This window comes from Pleurodeles waltl, chromosome 2_1 (assembly GCF_031143425.1).
Source record: "Pleurodeles waltl isolate 20211129_DDA chromosome 2_1, aPleWal1.hap1.20221129, whole genome shotgun sequence".
Lineage (NCBI taxonomy): Eukaryota > Metazoa > Chordata > Amphibia > Caudata > Salamandridae > Pleurodeles > Pleurodeles waltl.
The window spans coordinates 369,976,814-369,993,554 of record NC_090438.1 but is presented as its reverse complement, the minus strand read 5'-3'; the positions used below and the strand labels follow the sequence as shown (position 1 = coordinate 369,993,554).

At 42.7% G+C, this 16,741-nt stretch overlaps 1 protein-coding gene across 5 annotated transcripts in view; it reads left to right on the top strand.

Moving 5' to 3' along the window:
* The window catches only part of POF1B (POF1B actin binding protein), a 268,805-nt gene extending 253,791 nt beyond the window's left edge, over positions 1–15,014 (top strand). For 2 of the 5 annotated variants that reach the window (XM_069212653.1, XM_069212639.1), the window contains 2 exons: positions 10,492–10,603; positions 12,073–12,232. In XM_069212653.1, the coding sequence (XP_069068754.1) occupies positions 10,492–10,603; positions 12,073–12,093 (133 nt within the window). In that variant the 3' untranslated portion in view covers positions 12,094–12,232. Of the gene's footprint in view, positions 1–10,491; positions 10,604–12,072 lie in introns of all 5 variants that reach the window. The other 3 variants (XM_069212651.1, XM_069212643.1, XM_069212647.1) reach the window with 3 other exon arrangements.
* The last annotated feature ends 1,727 nt before the right edge of the window (positions 15,015–16,741 follow it).

The following is a 16,741-nucleotide window of genomic DNA, read 5'->3' as shown; positions in this document are numbered from 1 at the left end:
AGTTATTAACTTACTGAGCTCAACGAAATCTGGCTCCCCACTAGATCCTGCCCCCCCCCCCAGATCTTATCCTTGGGAATCTCAGCATTAGGGCCGATAATAACAAAACTCATTAACACCTCACTGAGTGACGGCATTGTACCTGACCACTGGAAACAAGCCATTGTCAAGCCACTCTTGAAGAAAACTAATCTAGATCCTAAGATTTTGAGCAACTATAGACCAATCTCATTACTGCCTCTAATTGCCAAACTTGCGGAGAAACATGTACACTCCCAGTTATCCACGCTCCTGGAAGAAAATAAACTTATACACCCGACCCAGATGGGTTTTAGACCTAAACATGGCACAGAAACCGCACTGATTGCCATTACAGAAGAAGCAAGGAAAAGGATGGACAAAGGTATGGAAACCGCGATTGTCCTCCTTGACCTAAGTGCGGCCTTCGATACAGTTGATCTAAAAATCCTCATAGACAGATTGCGAGGATGTGGAATTGCTGGAACCGCGTTAGACTGGATTTGCTCTTTTTTATATGGGAGGTCATTTCAGGTACTCGATAGAGAGTATATTTCTAGGAGCACCCTCAGTAGCTGTGGGGTTCCGCATGGCTCGGCCTTAAGTCCATTACTTTTCAACATCTATATGCGGCCACTAGCAGGTATAGTTGAGCCTTTCGGACTGAATCTAGTATCATATGCAGATGATACTCAACTTTTTCCAAGGCCTGCCCGGATATGGGCTCAGCACTAGGTCCTTGTATGAAAGCAGTTGCAACCTGGATGTCTGAAAGTAAATTAAAGCTCAACGATGACAAAACGGAGGTTATGTTTTTTGGAAATAAAATTCCCCCTTCCAATCTCAGCCTACTGAGAGGGGTGCCTACCCTTCCACCCCCTAAATGTCTCATTAAAAGCTTAGGGGTTTGGCTGGATCCTCTCCTCTCAATGGCCCAACATGCGAATAGAATAGCAGGAACTGCTTTTGCTCTGCTAAGGACCCTGAGGAAGGTTTTAACTATTTTACCATTCCCAGCCAGAAGAATGGTTGTCCAGGCACTGATAGGCGCTCGGATTGACTATGGCAATGCTTTGTTTATAGGCTCCCCGAAATATGTAATTCATAGATTACAAAGGGTACAAAATGCTGCGGCTCGTCTGCTACTAAATATTCCTAAACAACATTCGATACGGCCAGGAATTGCCTCCCTACACTGGCTCCCGGTAGCGGAAAGGATCCAGTTTAAGACCCTGTGCCACTTTCATAGATCCATATTTGATAAGGGACCTGAAATGTTGAAAACACTGGCACAGGTTTACATTCCAGCCAGGCCATTTAGATCCTCCTCAGCTAATCTGGCCATAATTCCAACAATGAGGAAAGCCAGATGGGGAGGAAGATCGTTAGCATACCAAGGCGCTTTGCTTTGGAATAATCTCCCTCTCAAGATGAGAGTAAACCCTCAAGAGATGTCGTTTAGGAAGGAATTGAAGACTTGGCTATTTAAAATTTAAATCCCTCGTATAAACATAAACAGTATGTCACCGCTATGGCAGTATAAGCGCTACGAGGCCGTTGGGCAGTTAGGCGCTATATAAACCATTATAACATAACATAACAACATTTTACACTTTCAATTTTAACCCCTTCGCTGCCAGGCCTTTTCCCCCTCCTGTGCCGAGCCTTTTTTTGGCTATTTGGAGCAGTTCGCGCTTAGGTCCTCATAACTTTTTGTTCACATAAGCTACCCACGCCAAATTTGCGTCCTTTTTTTCCAACATCCTAGGGATTCTAGAGGTACCCAGACTTTGTGGGTTCCCCAGAAGGAGGCCAAGAAATTAGCCAAAATACAGTGAAAATTTCGTTTTTTTCAAAAAAATGGGAAAAAGGGGCTGCAGAAGAAGGCTTGTGGTTTTTTCCCTGAAAAGAGCATCAACAAAGGGTTTGCAGTGCTAAAATCACCATCTTCCCAGCTTCCAGGAACAGGCAGACTTGAATCAGAAAACCCAATTTTTCAACACAATTTTGGCATTTTACTGGGACATACCCCATTTTTACAATTTGTTTGTGCTTTCAGCCTCCTTCCAGTCAGTGACAGAAATGGGCATGAAACCAACGCTGGATCCCAGAAACCGCAACATTTCTGAAAAGTAGACAAAATGAATTCAGCAAGGGGTAATTTGTGTAGATCCTACAAGGGTTTCCTACAGAAAATAACAACTGAAAAAGAAAAATATTGAAATTGAGGTGAAAAAAACATCAATTTTTCTCTACGTTTTACTCTGTAACTTTTTCCTGCAACGTCAGATTTTCGAAAGCAATATACCGTTACGTCTGCTGGACTCTTCTGGTTGCGGGGATATATAGGGCTTGTAGGTTCATCAAGAACTCTAGGTACCCAGAGCCAATAAGTGACCTGCACCCTGCAGTGGGTTTTCATTCTATGCCGGGTATACAGCAATTCATTTGCTGAAATATAAAGAGTAAAAAATAGCTATCAAGAAAACCTTTGTATTTCCAAAATGGGCACAAGATAAGGTGTTGAGAAGCAGTGGTTATTTGCACATCTCTGAATTCTGGGGTGCCCATACTAGCATGTGAATTACAGGGCATTTCTCAAATAGACGTCTTTTTTACACACTGTCTTACATTTGGAAGGGAAAAATGTAGAGAAAGACAAGGGGCAATAACACTTGTTTGGCTATTCTATGTTCCCCCAAGTCTCCCGATAAAAATGATACCTCACTTGTGTGGGTAGGCCTAGCGCCTGCGACAGGATATGCCCCAAAACACAACGTGGACACATCACAGAAAACAGAGCTGTTTTTAGCAAAGTGCCTACCTGTAGATTTTGGCCTCTAGCTCAGCCGGCACCTAGGGAAACCTACCAAACCTGTGCATTTTTGAAACCTAGAGACCTAGGGGAATCCAAGATGGGGTGACTTGTGGGGCTCTGACCAGTTTCTGTTACCCAGAATCCTTTACAAACCTCAAATCTTGGCTAAAGAAACACATTTTCCTCGCATTTCGGTGACAGAAAGTTCTGGAATCTGAGAGGAGCCACGAATTTCCTTCCACCCAGCGCTCCCCCAAGTCTCCCGATAAAAATGGTACCTCACTTGTGTGGGTAGGCCTAGCGCCCGCGACAGGATATGCCCCAAAACACAACGTGGACACATCACAGAAAACAGAGGTGTTTTTTGCAAAGTGCCTACCTGTAGATTTTGGCCTCTAGCTCAGCCGGCACCTAGGGAAACCTATCAAACCTGTGCATTTCTGAAAACTAGAGACCTAGGGGAATCCAAGATGGGGTGACTTGTGTGGCTCGGACCAGGTTCTGTTACCCAGAATCCTTTGCAAACCTCAAAATTTGGCTAAAAAAACACATGTTCCTCACATTTCTGTGGCAGAAAGTTCTGGAATCTGAGAGAAGCCACAAATTTCCTTCCACCCAGCGTTCCCCCAAGTCTCCCGATAAAAATGTTACCTCACTTGTGTGGGTAGGCCTAGCGCTCGCGACAGGAAATGGCCCAAAACACAACGTGGACACATCACATTTTTTCATAGAAAACAGTGCCTACCTGTGGATTTTGGCCTCTAGCTCAGCCGGCACCTGGGGAAACCTAGCAAACCAGTGCATTTTTGAAAACTAGAAACCCAGGGGAATCCAAGATGGGGTGACTTGCGGGGCTCTGACCAGGTTATGTTACCCAGAATCCTTTGCAAACATCAAAATTTGGCCCAAAAACACTTTTTCCTCTCATTTCGGTGACAGAAAGTTCTGGAATCTGAGAGGAGCCACAAATTTCCTTCCACCCAGCGTTCCCCTAAGTCTCTCGATAAAAATGGTACCTCACTTGTGTGGGTAGGCCTAGCGCCCACGAAAGGAAATGGCCCAAAACACAACGTGGACACAACATATTTTTTCACAGAAAACAGAGGTGTTTTTTGCAAAGTGCCTACCAGGGGGGGCAGAAATGGCCTAAAATAAATTGTCCTCCCCAACCCCCCCCCCCCCCCCCCCCGGGAGCGACCCTTGCCTACAGGGTCGCACCCCCTGCGTGACATTTGCACCAAAAAACAAATCCCCGGTGCCTAGTGGTTTCTGCCCCCTTGGGGGCAGATTGACCTAAAATCGACCAATCTGCCCCCTAGGGGGGCAGAAATGGTCTAAATACAATTTGCCCCCCAGGGGAGCGACCCTTGCCTGATGGGTCGCTCCCCATCTCTAAAAAAACAAACAAAAAAAACAAAAAAATTGCCCTGGCGCCTAGAGGTTTCTACCCCCCTGGGGGCAGAAATGCCCTAAAATAAATTTGACCCCCCACCCCCCCCCCCCCCCCAAACACCCCCTACACGGGAGCGACCCTTGCCTACGGGGTCGCTCCCCCTGCGTGACATTGGAGCCAAAAAACAAATCCCCGGTGCCTAGTGGTTTCTGCCCCCTTGGGGGCAGATTGACCTAAAATCGACCAATCTGCCCCCAAGGGGGGCAGAAATGGTCTAAATACAATTTGCCTCCCAGGGGAGCGACCCTTGCCTGATGGGTCGCTCCCCATCTCTAAAAAAAAAAACAAACAAAAAAAAAAAAAAAAAATTACCCTGGCGCCTAGAGGGGGGGCAGAAATTTGACCCCCCCCCCCCCCAAACCCCCCCTGCCCGGGAGCGACCCTTGCCTACGGGGTCGCTCCCCCTGCGTGACATTGGCGCCAAAAAACAAATCCCCGGTGCCTAGTGGTTTCTGCCCTAAAATCGACCAATCTGCCCCCAAGGGGGATAGAAATGGTCTAAATACAATTTGCCCCCCAGGGGAGCGACCCTTGCCTGATGGGTCGCTCCCCATCTCTAAAAAAACTAACAAACAAAAAAAAAAAAAACACACAAAAAAAATTTGCCCTGGCGCCTAGAGGTTTCTGCCTCCCCCTGGGGGCAGAAATGGCCTAAAATAAATTTGCCCCCCCCCCCCCCCCGGGACCGACCCTTGCCTACGGGGTCGCTCCCCCTGCGTGACATTGGAGCCAAAAAACAAATCCACGGTGCCTAGTGGTTTCTGCCCCCTTGGGGGCAGATTGGCCTCATCAAAATAGGCAGAAATGGCCTAAATATATATTGCCCCCTAGGGGAGCGACCCTTGCCTAAGGGGTCGCTCCCCACCTAAAAAAAAAAAGAAAACATTACAAAAAAAAAAAAAAAAGATCCCTGGTGCCTAGAGGTTTCTGCCCCCCCCTGGGGGCAGATCGGCCTAATAATAGGCCGATCAGCCCCCGGGGGGGGGGGGGGGGGCAGAAAAGGCCTTCCCAAAAAAATGCCCCCCCCGTGGGAGTGACCCTTGCCCAAGGGGTCGCTCCCTTTTGACAGTTTCAGTAAAAAAAAAAAAAAAAATCCCTGGTGTCTAGTGGGGTTTCAAAAGCCGGATTGCAAGCAATCCGGCTTTTGAAACCCTGTGAGGGACTTCAAAGGGAAGGAAATACATTTCCTTCCCTTTGAAGCCCCTCCGGGCCTCCCCCATGGGATTGAAAGAGAAATGCTTTGCATTTCTCTTTCAATTGCGCTGGAAGCAGAGCTTCCAGCGCGATGGGGGAGACGTGCTGACGTCACAGGGGGGTTGGGGGGGTCGGGGGTGGGAGGGGAAGGGCTTCCCCTTCCATCCCTGACTTGGGGGGGTGGGGGGGGAACCCCCAGAGGGAGCGCTAGCGCTCGCTCTGGGCTCTGTGCACAGGACGTAATGGTTACGTCCTGGGCACACCAGCACTGCCTCAGGACGTAACCATTACGTCCTGGGCACAGAACGGGTTAAGCATTCATTTGAGTCAAAGCTACTCAATCATTGTTTGCACCTCTATTTTGCATTGCTCTATTTCAATTACAATTGTTTGCTGTTTAATAAATACTGTCAAACTATGTATTCCTTTCTTTTTTGGGTGGCAGTCTTGCTAATGTTTCATAGCTGTATTTCAGAAGTCTGTTTTGTACTTTTCGTAGGACTTTTAGGTACTTCATTCAGAAAGTAACGACAATTAGACTTCCCCATTGCTTAATTTGTAAGGAAATGAGTGCTGGTACCTGAAGCTCTGCTCGGAAGCCCATTGCCATTGGTATTAAATCTCAGTGTAACAAGTACCAAGACTTTGTAGTTTTGTTTCTACCTCATGTCTCTTTAATCAACCACAGATACTCCCTCCCCTTTATCTCATTGTTGTTGCTCCTTTCTTGGTCACTGTGTGACTGTTTTTCAATTTTTCCCTTCCTCCTTCTTTCCTGTTTGTGTGCTTTTCTATGTCTTGCACTTGGTCAACATCTGATGAGGAAAAATAAGTGCTTTTACTCAAACATGAGTGCCGGTGGGCCCCACCAGCAATCACCGCCTAAAATTAAACCCTGGTCTGCTCCATAGTTTTAAGCCCTATCCTGCACTTATGAAAAGGCAGCAAACCTACATCTCTGATGGCTGCTTCTAAACATCCTCAACTTTAGAATTTTCTTGAGTTGTCAGACTGGATCCAGAAAGCTTAAAAAAATGCTGTCTTTGCGTGCTGGAGTCAGTGACTTGTCTTCTTTTCCGACACAGATCCGGAGCTGTGCTCCCACTTCACCGGGCTGTCGCCAATTTTTAAAAAATCAAGAAAACTATTGTATTAGGGCATGATGTCCCCTCTTAAAAGGACAATCGGTTTGCTCTGTGCCATGACTGTAGGAAACAGATGTTGGTCATGGATCCTCATGAGGTGTCTCTCTTGTGTCTGGGTTTGGACTACAATTCAAAGTTGTGAAACAAATGCTGCACACTTACTAATCCGAAAGTGATCTGGACCACAAGTTGAAGCTGTATGTCACTGAGCATCAGAAGTCAAAATTTTCACACCCATTCTGCTCTGTCACTGATTTGGAACTGGTTCCATGGCTGGGGCCGGTCTTGTAAAAGGCCACCTCACAGTCAAACTTTTCCAGTAAGTCAAAATCAAGGAAAAAAACATTAACAAATGAAGTAGTACATGTCCTCATCTCTCCACGCTGTGTCTAAGGAAAGGACTTTGTGATACTACCCAATCTCCTCTAGCGTTCCTTGGATGTGTAGCTGATTCCCCAATTGATTACAATGGTCCCCAAATTTTCCTGGCTATTGGTGATGCTGCAGCACGTAGAAGCCGTCAAGAAGGTCATGCTGCAAATCTTCAGACCTTTACTGGCTCTCTAGTGCACCTTTGGGGAACAAGGATCTGCAGGGACCTCCAGGATCTCCCCAGATGCCAACCGACCCTTTGGAACAGTTTTGGGTCGGTTAACAACTCCAGTACTGATGCGCCTGCTCCAGTGCCTGCATGCACAACTAGCCACAACTTCTTGATCAAAGTTAAACAAATACAACAGAAGTTAGAAAAAATAATTACAGCTTTATTAACTCTCCTTTAAAACTCATATACTTATAATTTCATATACACAAAAACCCAAATACATCCACACAAAAAATAAAAACAAGTTCAAGATTTTGTAAGACAATCCAATCGGTCTTTTATAATAGAATTCCTACTTCTGTGTCACTGCATTTGTATTAATACATTCAATAACATATAGATATAGATATCATCAATGCACTGTAGGTTATGCTGTAAACTTCCATCAGACCACTACCTAGGTGGCGCCAAGAGGGGCTCAATTATCTTTTTAGCTCTGATTCGGACCAAGGAACACTAGTAGTAAGACTGTGTAGTATGACAGTGATCTCCCTCTGAATTATGTTGATGAAAGATGTATACAGACTTGCAAGGAGCCAATAGGCTTGTTACCACCCCAGACACAGGATGGATTCGCCACTTGGCTCACCTACAGTGGAATGTGCGTCATTCACAGTTGTAGTTTAAAGGTTAGCTGAAGTGCTGGATTTACAGTTGTTTGTAACCAGAACTAACCAACAAAAATCTTACACCCAAGCCAGCTGCATTCGAGTCCTCGCATGCTTTTACTGATGCCCTTAAGAACACTTTAATGGGAACTTGGTCTAGACCGTGTTTGTGTTAATCAGTGAATAGAGGGGTGTTCAGGTGTCATGGGCTGGCATCTGGAGATCGTGACTTCCCCACAAGCACCCTGCTCCAGAGAGTTTAGTAATGCAGAGAGTTTAGTAGCAAAGTTTATCCAAACCCTTTCCCCTCGAAAGCTTCGGATAGGGAGTCCAAACAAATTGAGGGTTTTGGGAAACAAATGTTTTTATGCCGTTTTGGCATTTTGATCAGTTAACAGTTTGTTAGAGTGTTATATGCATGCCCGATGTGACAAGGCTAGTGATCCAATCAACTTCTGGAGGAGCATCTCTCCATCTGCTCCAGGCGGTGCAAGTGTTGCTCTCCAGGGAAGCCATTAAGAGGGTCCCAGACTCAGGAAGAGTAGGATTGCTACTTTCAATATTTCATTGTGCTGAAAATTTCACATGGCCTCTGGCCTACAATGGACCTTCAGTCTCTGAATGCCTTTCTCAGGAAGAATAAATTCAAGTTTCTATCTGTACTGGACCCACGAGCCTGGATGGGGTCTTGGACCAACAGGACGAGTATTTTCCTGTACTGATCCTGCGGTCTCATACGTGTTACTTGCAGTTTAAGGTCGGCAGGAGCATTACCTCTTTGCAGTACTCAACTTTGACCTGACTAGTGCCCCTTGGGTGTTCTCCAGAGGGATGGCAGTAGATGTGGCACACCTTCCAGGATTGCTGATACCAGTCATTCCCTACCTCGATGACTAGTTGTTAAAGGTGGGCTCTCCACAGTCAGTCATTGACCACTGCCAGACAATGACAAATCTCTTGACATTGTTGGGGTTCTTGATCAACATTCTGAAGGCTCTCCCGACTACTTCACAAAGGTTGCAATTTAGTTGGGCTGCCCTGGACACAGTGCAATTCAGCGTCTTCCCTCCACCCCAGTAAGTCTAAGACATTTGGGATATGATCCCAGTGTTTCAGCCTTTATCAACTATGCCAGGTGACATGCAGGTTCTACAATGGGAAGTGGCAGTGGTCCCAGCACTGCAGCAATATGGTGGATATGATTCACAGTTTCAGAAGCGATGGCCCACAATCTGCAGTGGTGGCCGCACAAACTCTGTTGGTCCAGCAGCAGGCCCCTGTCCCTTCACTCACAGTTGAAGGCAGTGATTGGTGCATCACTACTGAGTTGGGGGCGTCATCTGTGGGAGGTCGAGTACACTGATGTCAACTGTAAGCCTGGCACCATATCAAACTGCTGAAGATGCAAGTCATTCATTAGGAGCTGAAGGATTCCTGCCATCCTTTACTACCGTATACTGCTGCAACAAGCAAGACTGCGTTGTAGGTCCTGTGCCAGGAGGCTTAGCACCTTTAGAGCTGGCTGGAGTGGCAGGACATTTTTATGATTGCATTTTTATGATTGATCCTTCAATGTCAGAGCAGATGAACTCAGTCGGTGGCGTCTGGCAGATGACAAATGGCGGCTACATTTCAAGGTGTCACAGAGCATCTTCTGATAGTGGCGATTACCCTGGCTAGACATTTTGGCCACCTTTGAGAACACCCAGTGACAAAGTCAAAAAATGTATTAATGCGTTGGCAAACACAGTAGCTGTTAATGGAATCTGTCATGGCTGTGTCATGCTTATAAGTGCACATTTTCTCAAAACACAACTTACTTGACAGCCAGGTCAAATGCGAAGGGCACTTTGCCTGTTCTGCAGGAATGTTTGGTCAAAGTCCACTCTACACATCCTCCACCTTTGGGATGATATCTATACCAAAGGTGAGTATCTACAGTTAGAAATATCCATCTGAAGTTACTTAACTGCTGTAGCACTCATCCTGGTGAACACTCTAACCGCAGAGTCCTCACTTTCACATTATGTGGAGTGACTTCCTTTTTAGCATCTTAAAAGATCCTGAGTTGAAGATTAGTACACTGGTACCGACAAATGTAAATGCTCTGTGTCTGAGGGTGAAGAAAGAGTCAAGCAAGAAACTGATTTCAGCATGTGGGGGTGGCACTTTGATGCAGCTCTGCTTTACCATTTCCAGGGTGGTGTGGACTCAGTGTTGAGCTGCACAGCACAATCTAGTGCTATGCAAAACCATTGCGGAAAGCTTTTCGGATCCAGTCTGGCACCTGGGTAATATCTAAATGTGAGGAAACAGCAGTTACAGTATTCACCACAAAGAGTGTTATCTATTGTAAATATCAGGTTCACCACCTCTTAATCCCTCAAAATCAGGAGCCATTGTGTCATGCTTATACGGAGAACGCTATGGTTGACACCTCAGTGTTGATTCATAATGTTTGATATTAAATGTGTCTGTTGGTGCACTTATGTGTAATGTCCATGTTGCATCTGCGAACATTGTAAGTAAATAAACTAAAACCATGTATACAATCAACACTTTGAATACAATTAATCTCTATCTACAACCATATACACAGTGGATATTAAAACATATTCTATGCTAATATAATACAATTTGTTTCTAAACAGATACAGGAACCAGTACCCAATTCTTGGCCTCCTGTCTGACTATAATGCTACCTCACCCATCAAAGATACGCAGACCATTGTCTTTGAAAGGACTGGAGAAATGTGGAAACAGGTAAATAGCTGCAAATAAGCATGTTTTTCAGATCGACAGGTAGAGCATGCTGATAAATATTATGTAATTGCTACTTATATAGTGCATTGCTGTCACTAATGTGGCCTAACACTCAGTGGCATGCAGGTGCATATATGTATGGATAGGACAGAACCTATATAAATGGGCACATGTGTACTTATGCACCAATCTGCATCTAGCTTCCCTCCCACTATCCTGCCTTTTGGCTCTCATCACTATTTAATAAAATGCCTCCTACGTGATGTGCTGCATAAGTCCAACATCAACAGGAATGGAGTACCAGAGTAGCTGGACTCTACCAAACACCCATCAGGAGATTGACATTTCCAGTAAGAAAGAATAAGCTTGATAAAAACTAAGTCTGGCAGTTGAAGGAAATCATGAAATTCTGATGAAGTGGTTAGCTGAGATGACATAGTGTGACTTCTTCAGTAGCACTGTGCTTCGACTAAGCTAGCTATCAGTTGGGCAGTGTTGGCTCCAGATCTAGTGCGTCATTAATAAAGTGGTGAGCTATGGAGTTGTACAGTTGTTGTTAGGAGACATTACAAAGTTGCTTCTCAATTATGGAATTCAAGTAAGACTTTGAAGAGTTTCTTTGATCAGCAGTTGAAACCACTCAGTAAGGAGGTGTCGTTCCCCTTTCTGATCAAAGGTCTGTAGAATCTCAGTTGTTTGGTGTGTAACAGCTCCCCAGTAGGATTGTCACTTTATTCTAGATACAGTGTACAGATTGAGGCAAGGGAAGCAGTTCGTAGACATAAAGAGAGCTTTGTTAAAATGGTGTATGATATTGTTGGAAGCAAATATTATGCTATACTCTTGTTATTAGAGGTGTAAAGGAAATTTTAAAAAGAATGTTGGGTCTGTTACTGTAGGTTGAAAAACACATTAGTGGGATTTTGAGCACAGAACCCCGACTGCCCCAGCGCCCTTCTCCGGCCCATTGTCCTTAGGCCAACGGAATCTTTACAGAAATTATGGTATTTTCTAAAACAGGCTGGACAAGTACATTTGTCAATACTTGATAGGACTTAATGGTCACTTTACAAGGGGGCATGTGACTCTCCTCTAAGACAATTGGCTGCCAGCTTTTATAGAAACATACATCAAAATTTCCCCCAGTACCTTTTTATGGTGGATAAAGCCAAAAGGTATTAAGCAAAGGCAGATTTTTGGTACGAGTACTGGAATTAGTTATTAGCAGTGTTTGCCTACCCAACTAGCCTCTATTGATCTCGGAGTATCCAATAGGTTTCTTTCAAAAGCACAATAAGGGATCATTAGAAATTCTTGTTTCTTCAATTTGTAAACAGGTGGTGTCGTTGCAAAGCTGTTATGATGCTTTATAAGCCACTGTCTTGTTTTTTAATGTGCACATGTTCAGATATGCCACTTGTGTTGTGTGTTTTTGAAAGATAATGAGTATCTTATTTATTTTGTGACAGGAATACTTTACCACACCTTAAAGAACTGCTTACTTCTTTCAGGAATGAATATATCTGCTGGAGAAAATGGGCTGCTCAAAGAAGTTCACGTCAAAATGATTTTGAGCGTTATTTTTGTATTAGTCCTATTTTTATTTTTCAAAGATTCAGTCCAAGCGTTTGCAGGTTGTAAATATAGCTTTACTGCAGATGCATAAACAGATTCATTAAACATGTTTATGCAAGGCATTTCATTTCCATTTGGATTATGGTTTAAGTATTAATGAAGTGCCACCATTTAGCTCAAATGGTCTAGTGATTTGAAAATTGGAGGGTAACTGACAGACCACCAGAGTGGATTGGGTTGTGTTAGAACATCATGCCATGTACACTTTGTGATCATAGCAGTCAGATATATCATACCTTCTGCAACATTTTCCAGTGAATGTTCTAGGTTTTATGATGACATTTTTACCCCTCTTCCCGAATTATCATGTTGGCATAGCATGTATTCATGCCCTTTGTGAAAAGCCATATCATATGCCCAGTACCTCTGCCCCATTCTCACTGAGCACAAGCCCTTACTGCTAAAACCTACATTTCTACAGATAAATGAAGTTTGTATTATAGCAAATAATGCTTTTTGCAGAAATTTCACCCTCTGATTAACATACTCATGTATGTTTGTATTTTTACTTCAAGCTAGAAACAACACCAGGCCGCTTTTTTACCTTGTGTTCAATAAACATTACTTTGGTTCAAACAAAAGCATTGTTTTAATGCGAATAAATGAAAGAGCAACCTTTAAAACCAACGGGCGGGGAGGGAGGGGTGCTTATTATGGTCCAGCAAAACCTTGCTCTTGTTTTAGGAACACATACAATCCATTTGGCCTGTTGGCATTGTGGATTATTACGTCACCAGAAAACTGTAATGGCATTTGTGGACTATAATACAAATCCATTGTTGTGAAACAAAAGAATGGATAATAGTGGAATAAGTCTTGCACCTCCACACACAAATAAGTACACCAGTGTAGTGGGAGATGTCAACAACAAAACAGTTTTTATGGTGCTGGTCAGGGTAAGAAAGCCCTACTACCCAGAGCTAGTACATTATTGGTCCCATAATAACCAATATAGATTAATAAACAAAAAATACCCTCCGCACACATGTATTTCACAGTTTTTCAGTTCCAGTATACAATCCCTTCACAATAAGAATGTGTACAAGAATAGGTAAAACTGAAATCCTTTTACTGGCCTTTTGTATTAATTCTTAACAGCCGACATGTTTTGTCACCAATATGACTTTTTCAAGACTAGTGGTTGTATTCTGGAAGCCACGGTAAATGCTTGAATGTAACAAGTTATCTAGCAAACTCAATGGATAGCGCATCTAAAAAAGCAGTTCTAAGAGTAAAAGAACTTTGGGTTGCCAGACCGTCTTGTCCTGATGAAGTCAAGCATCCACAAACTAATTCCAATAGAAACCAGTGAATGTCTCTAGAAAGGGATCATAGGATCATGGCAATTTAATATTCACCGAAAAGTAAGTCTGAGTGGTAAGTGGTCCTGACAGTATGCTACAATTTCAGAGAACAAACCGTGATAAGTCCATAACCGTAGTCAATAGCGTTGCGAGGCAGCTTTAAGACAGTGTCATGCGCTACTACGGTCTCCATAATAATCACTTTGGAGCCGGGAGAATGTGGATGCACTTTCTCACTGCCACAGTCCCTCTTCTATCCAGACCTGCAGCACATGGAGAATTGCCGTCACGCTCATCATGCAGAAAGGTTTCTTCTCACTGGGTCTCAGAAATCCTGTTGAGAATGGAGAGCATGGTGCATGGGTCTGGAGAGGGAAGGCAGACCTAGAGGATAGGGCAGACCTAGAGGATAGTGGGGGAGGGAGGCAGCACACCAGGTACTTTGCTTTTAAATATCTGGACAGGGTGGGGAAGGGGAATGCCAAGAATGGTGAGGGAAGGAAGCAAGTCAGCTGCTTTTTCAGCATTTTTTGGCAGGGGAAGGTTCTGCTGTACCTACTATATTGAGGAGTGGAGTGGTGTAGCTAGGGAGGAGGAGAGACCAAAGATATTTTAAATATGGCTCCCCCTTGACAAGCTATAGTTATAGATGGCTACTTACCTCAACAACTGAGTGTTAACCTCAGGTAGAGGTGACTTCATAGAAGAATTCAGCTTGGCTCTCCTTGTCGTCTGTTTAATATCACTTCAGATCCACCCAGTTATTGATAATACATAGGTGTATTAGAAAACAGAGCACTCGTTATTGTGAGTGAGTGTCACTTGGTGGCCATTTCTGAAACCAATGAAATGCTAGTGTTGTTTTTATGATATCACTGAAATAAATCTTATCATAAAAGTATCTATAATTTGAATGTATAAACCCAACATTTAATTAAAACATTGTATTTTGGACTGCATCTTTGGGAATTAAAAATAGCTGTCAAGTGCTATTACGTTATTACTGTGCCTTGTATTATATGCCTGTTGAATATTTACTTTTAGATAGAATTTCAAGATAGTGGTGAAAGGTCTATTTTTTTAACGGAGAGCTATATAGCAAAATAGATAATAGTATGTGCTTGTCATGTGGGTATTATTGAAACACAACAGTATGAAAACAAAGAAGATGTAATGCTAAAATAGCCCTCATTGCACATAAATTGTTTTAAAATGCTACTTATTTTACTGTTTGGGGCCTGGTTTTAGCGATTTATAGAACTGAAAGTATTAGTGTCTCTGCTTTTATCGGGTCTGCTTGTCACTGGATTAAGGGTTTCTGTTGCTATAAGTGTCCAACCTACTCTGTTATATAAATGCTTCCAATGCGTTCTTTAAAAATACAGGCTGCTACCAGATCGGTAGAGGTTATCCAGTGTGTACTATGGTTGCTGAATGTCTTAAAATAAATATATCTTCCTTTCCTGAAATAACATTGGATTTGGTGTATGTTTTTTCTGTAATTGAACAATGTTAACATTGATTATCGGAAAGCAATATAAATTAATATTTGTGTGCCTGACTGCTGTTAGTGTAGTCTCTAATAAAGCCTGTAGTTATTAATGTGCATACTAAATTTTTAAAGGGGTACCAAAGTAATATATATAAATTGTACGATTCATCCTTTTGACTAGTAAGGAAACTGTCTTTTTTTGTCTGTAAATTAAGTACTCTGCAGGCAGACATTTCACATTGATCAACTAACTAAAACAAGCTTTGGACGCCTCAACCAGAACATGAATTTTCAGCAGGGAAGAATTCGAACTGGGAATTAATATCCTGGGAAAGCGAGCTCAGATCTTGTTGAAGAAAACTCCTGGAAGACACAAAATGGGCAACTAGTAACTTGATCCTGGACATAAAATGTACAAGACACACATGTAACATGATCAAAAAGTTAAAGTATCTGGATCTAGTCTGGAGGCTGTCAATTAACCTAGTAAAATAATCTATGAGCTCCTTTTCTGTACTTAAAAATATTCCTCAAAATTTAAAGAATGCTTGACAGATAATCCCTGCTTATACATTCATTTTTTTTCCAATCAACCTAACTTTAACTTTCAAGATTACTCTTCATAAACACTGGGGCAGCTCTAGTCCTCGACCCAGTTCAGGGTGTGATTTATTTTAATAATACAACTTTGCAGCTGGTTCTTTATTTACTCCAACTCAAATATTTAATATTTATGTAGTTAAAATTATTGTCAATAAATCTTTGAACTTTCATGAATGATATTTCAGTCTTATTTATAATTTGAGTGCATTTCAGAGCCTAATGCTCCCTTCTCAGGATGAAGGTCTGTATCCCATTTGTTTTCATGTAGATGCAAAAATAAAACCCCAACATAATCATTTTGTTACTTCTCTCTGTTATATCATAGTTTAGATACACTTTAATATCCCAATTCAGCACCTTCCATAATACAGCATAAAGCCTGACAATTAAACAGCATAAACCCAATTAACTTGAATCATCAAACAGACATTACAAATTACTTTTGTTATAATTTTTATGTTTGGAAATCCTCATTTCACTTCAGTAAATTCTCATTAGGTTTAAATGTCATTCATGAAAGAGGGAAGAATCAGCTATTGACTTTTTGATTTGAACAAGTCAGATGCACGTTCCTTTCTGGCCACAACATTTGACCTCTTCTTGCGCACAACAGGCTCAGGCCGGGTATTTGAAATTTCCTAACCTACCCCTTAGACATTCTCCCTCACTTATTCGGGGCAGAAATCCATGGGTTCACTAAAGTGATGGAAGTTAATCCTGTGTGTCCGTTTGGATGTGCTGGATCCCATGACCTGTTCTCTGGTGCTAATCTTTCTAATCTACTAAATGGTATTACTGCAGGATTTACTGTTCTTCAAACTCAAGGTCGCCTTCAACAGTAACTCTGGCAGGTTTAACCAATGATACCTAAAAGTGAGAAGAATTGTCTTAAAACTGATTTTAATCCTCATGCCCACAGTGTTAACCACCTTTAAGATGCCAAAATGAACACGTTTAATTTGTATTTAGTTTCTGATTTTTCACGAGACTGGGGAATAGGTTATATTTTGTACGTAAAAAATATCTTCTCTCCAATTTGGTAATCTGGAGTTGGCTTTGTGTTTTCATCGGTAGACTATAGGTTTCCTTAGCTATCACAAGATG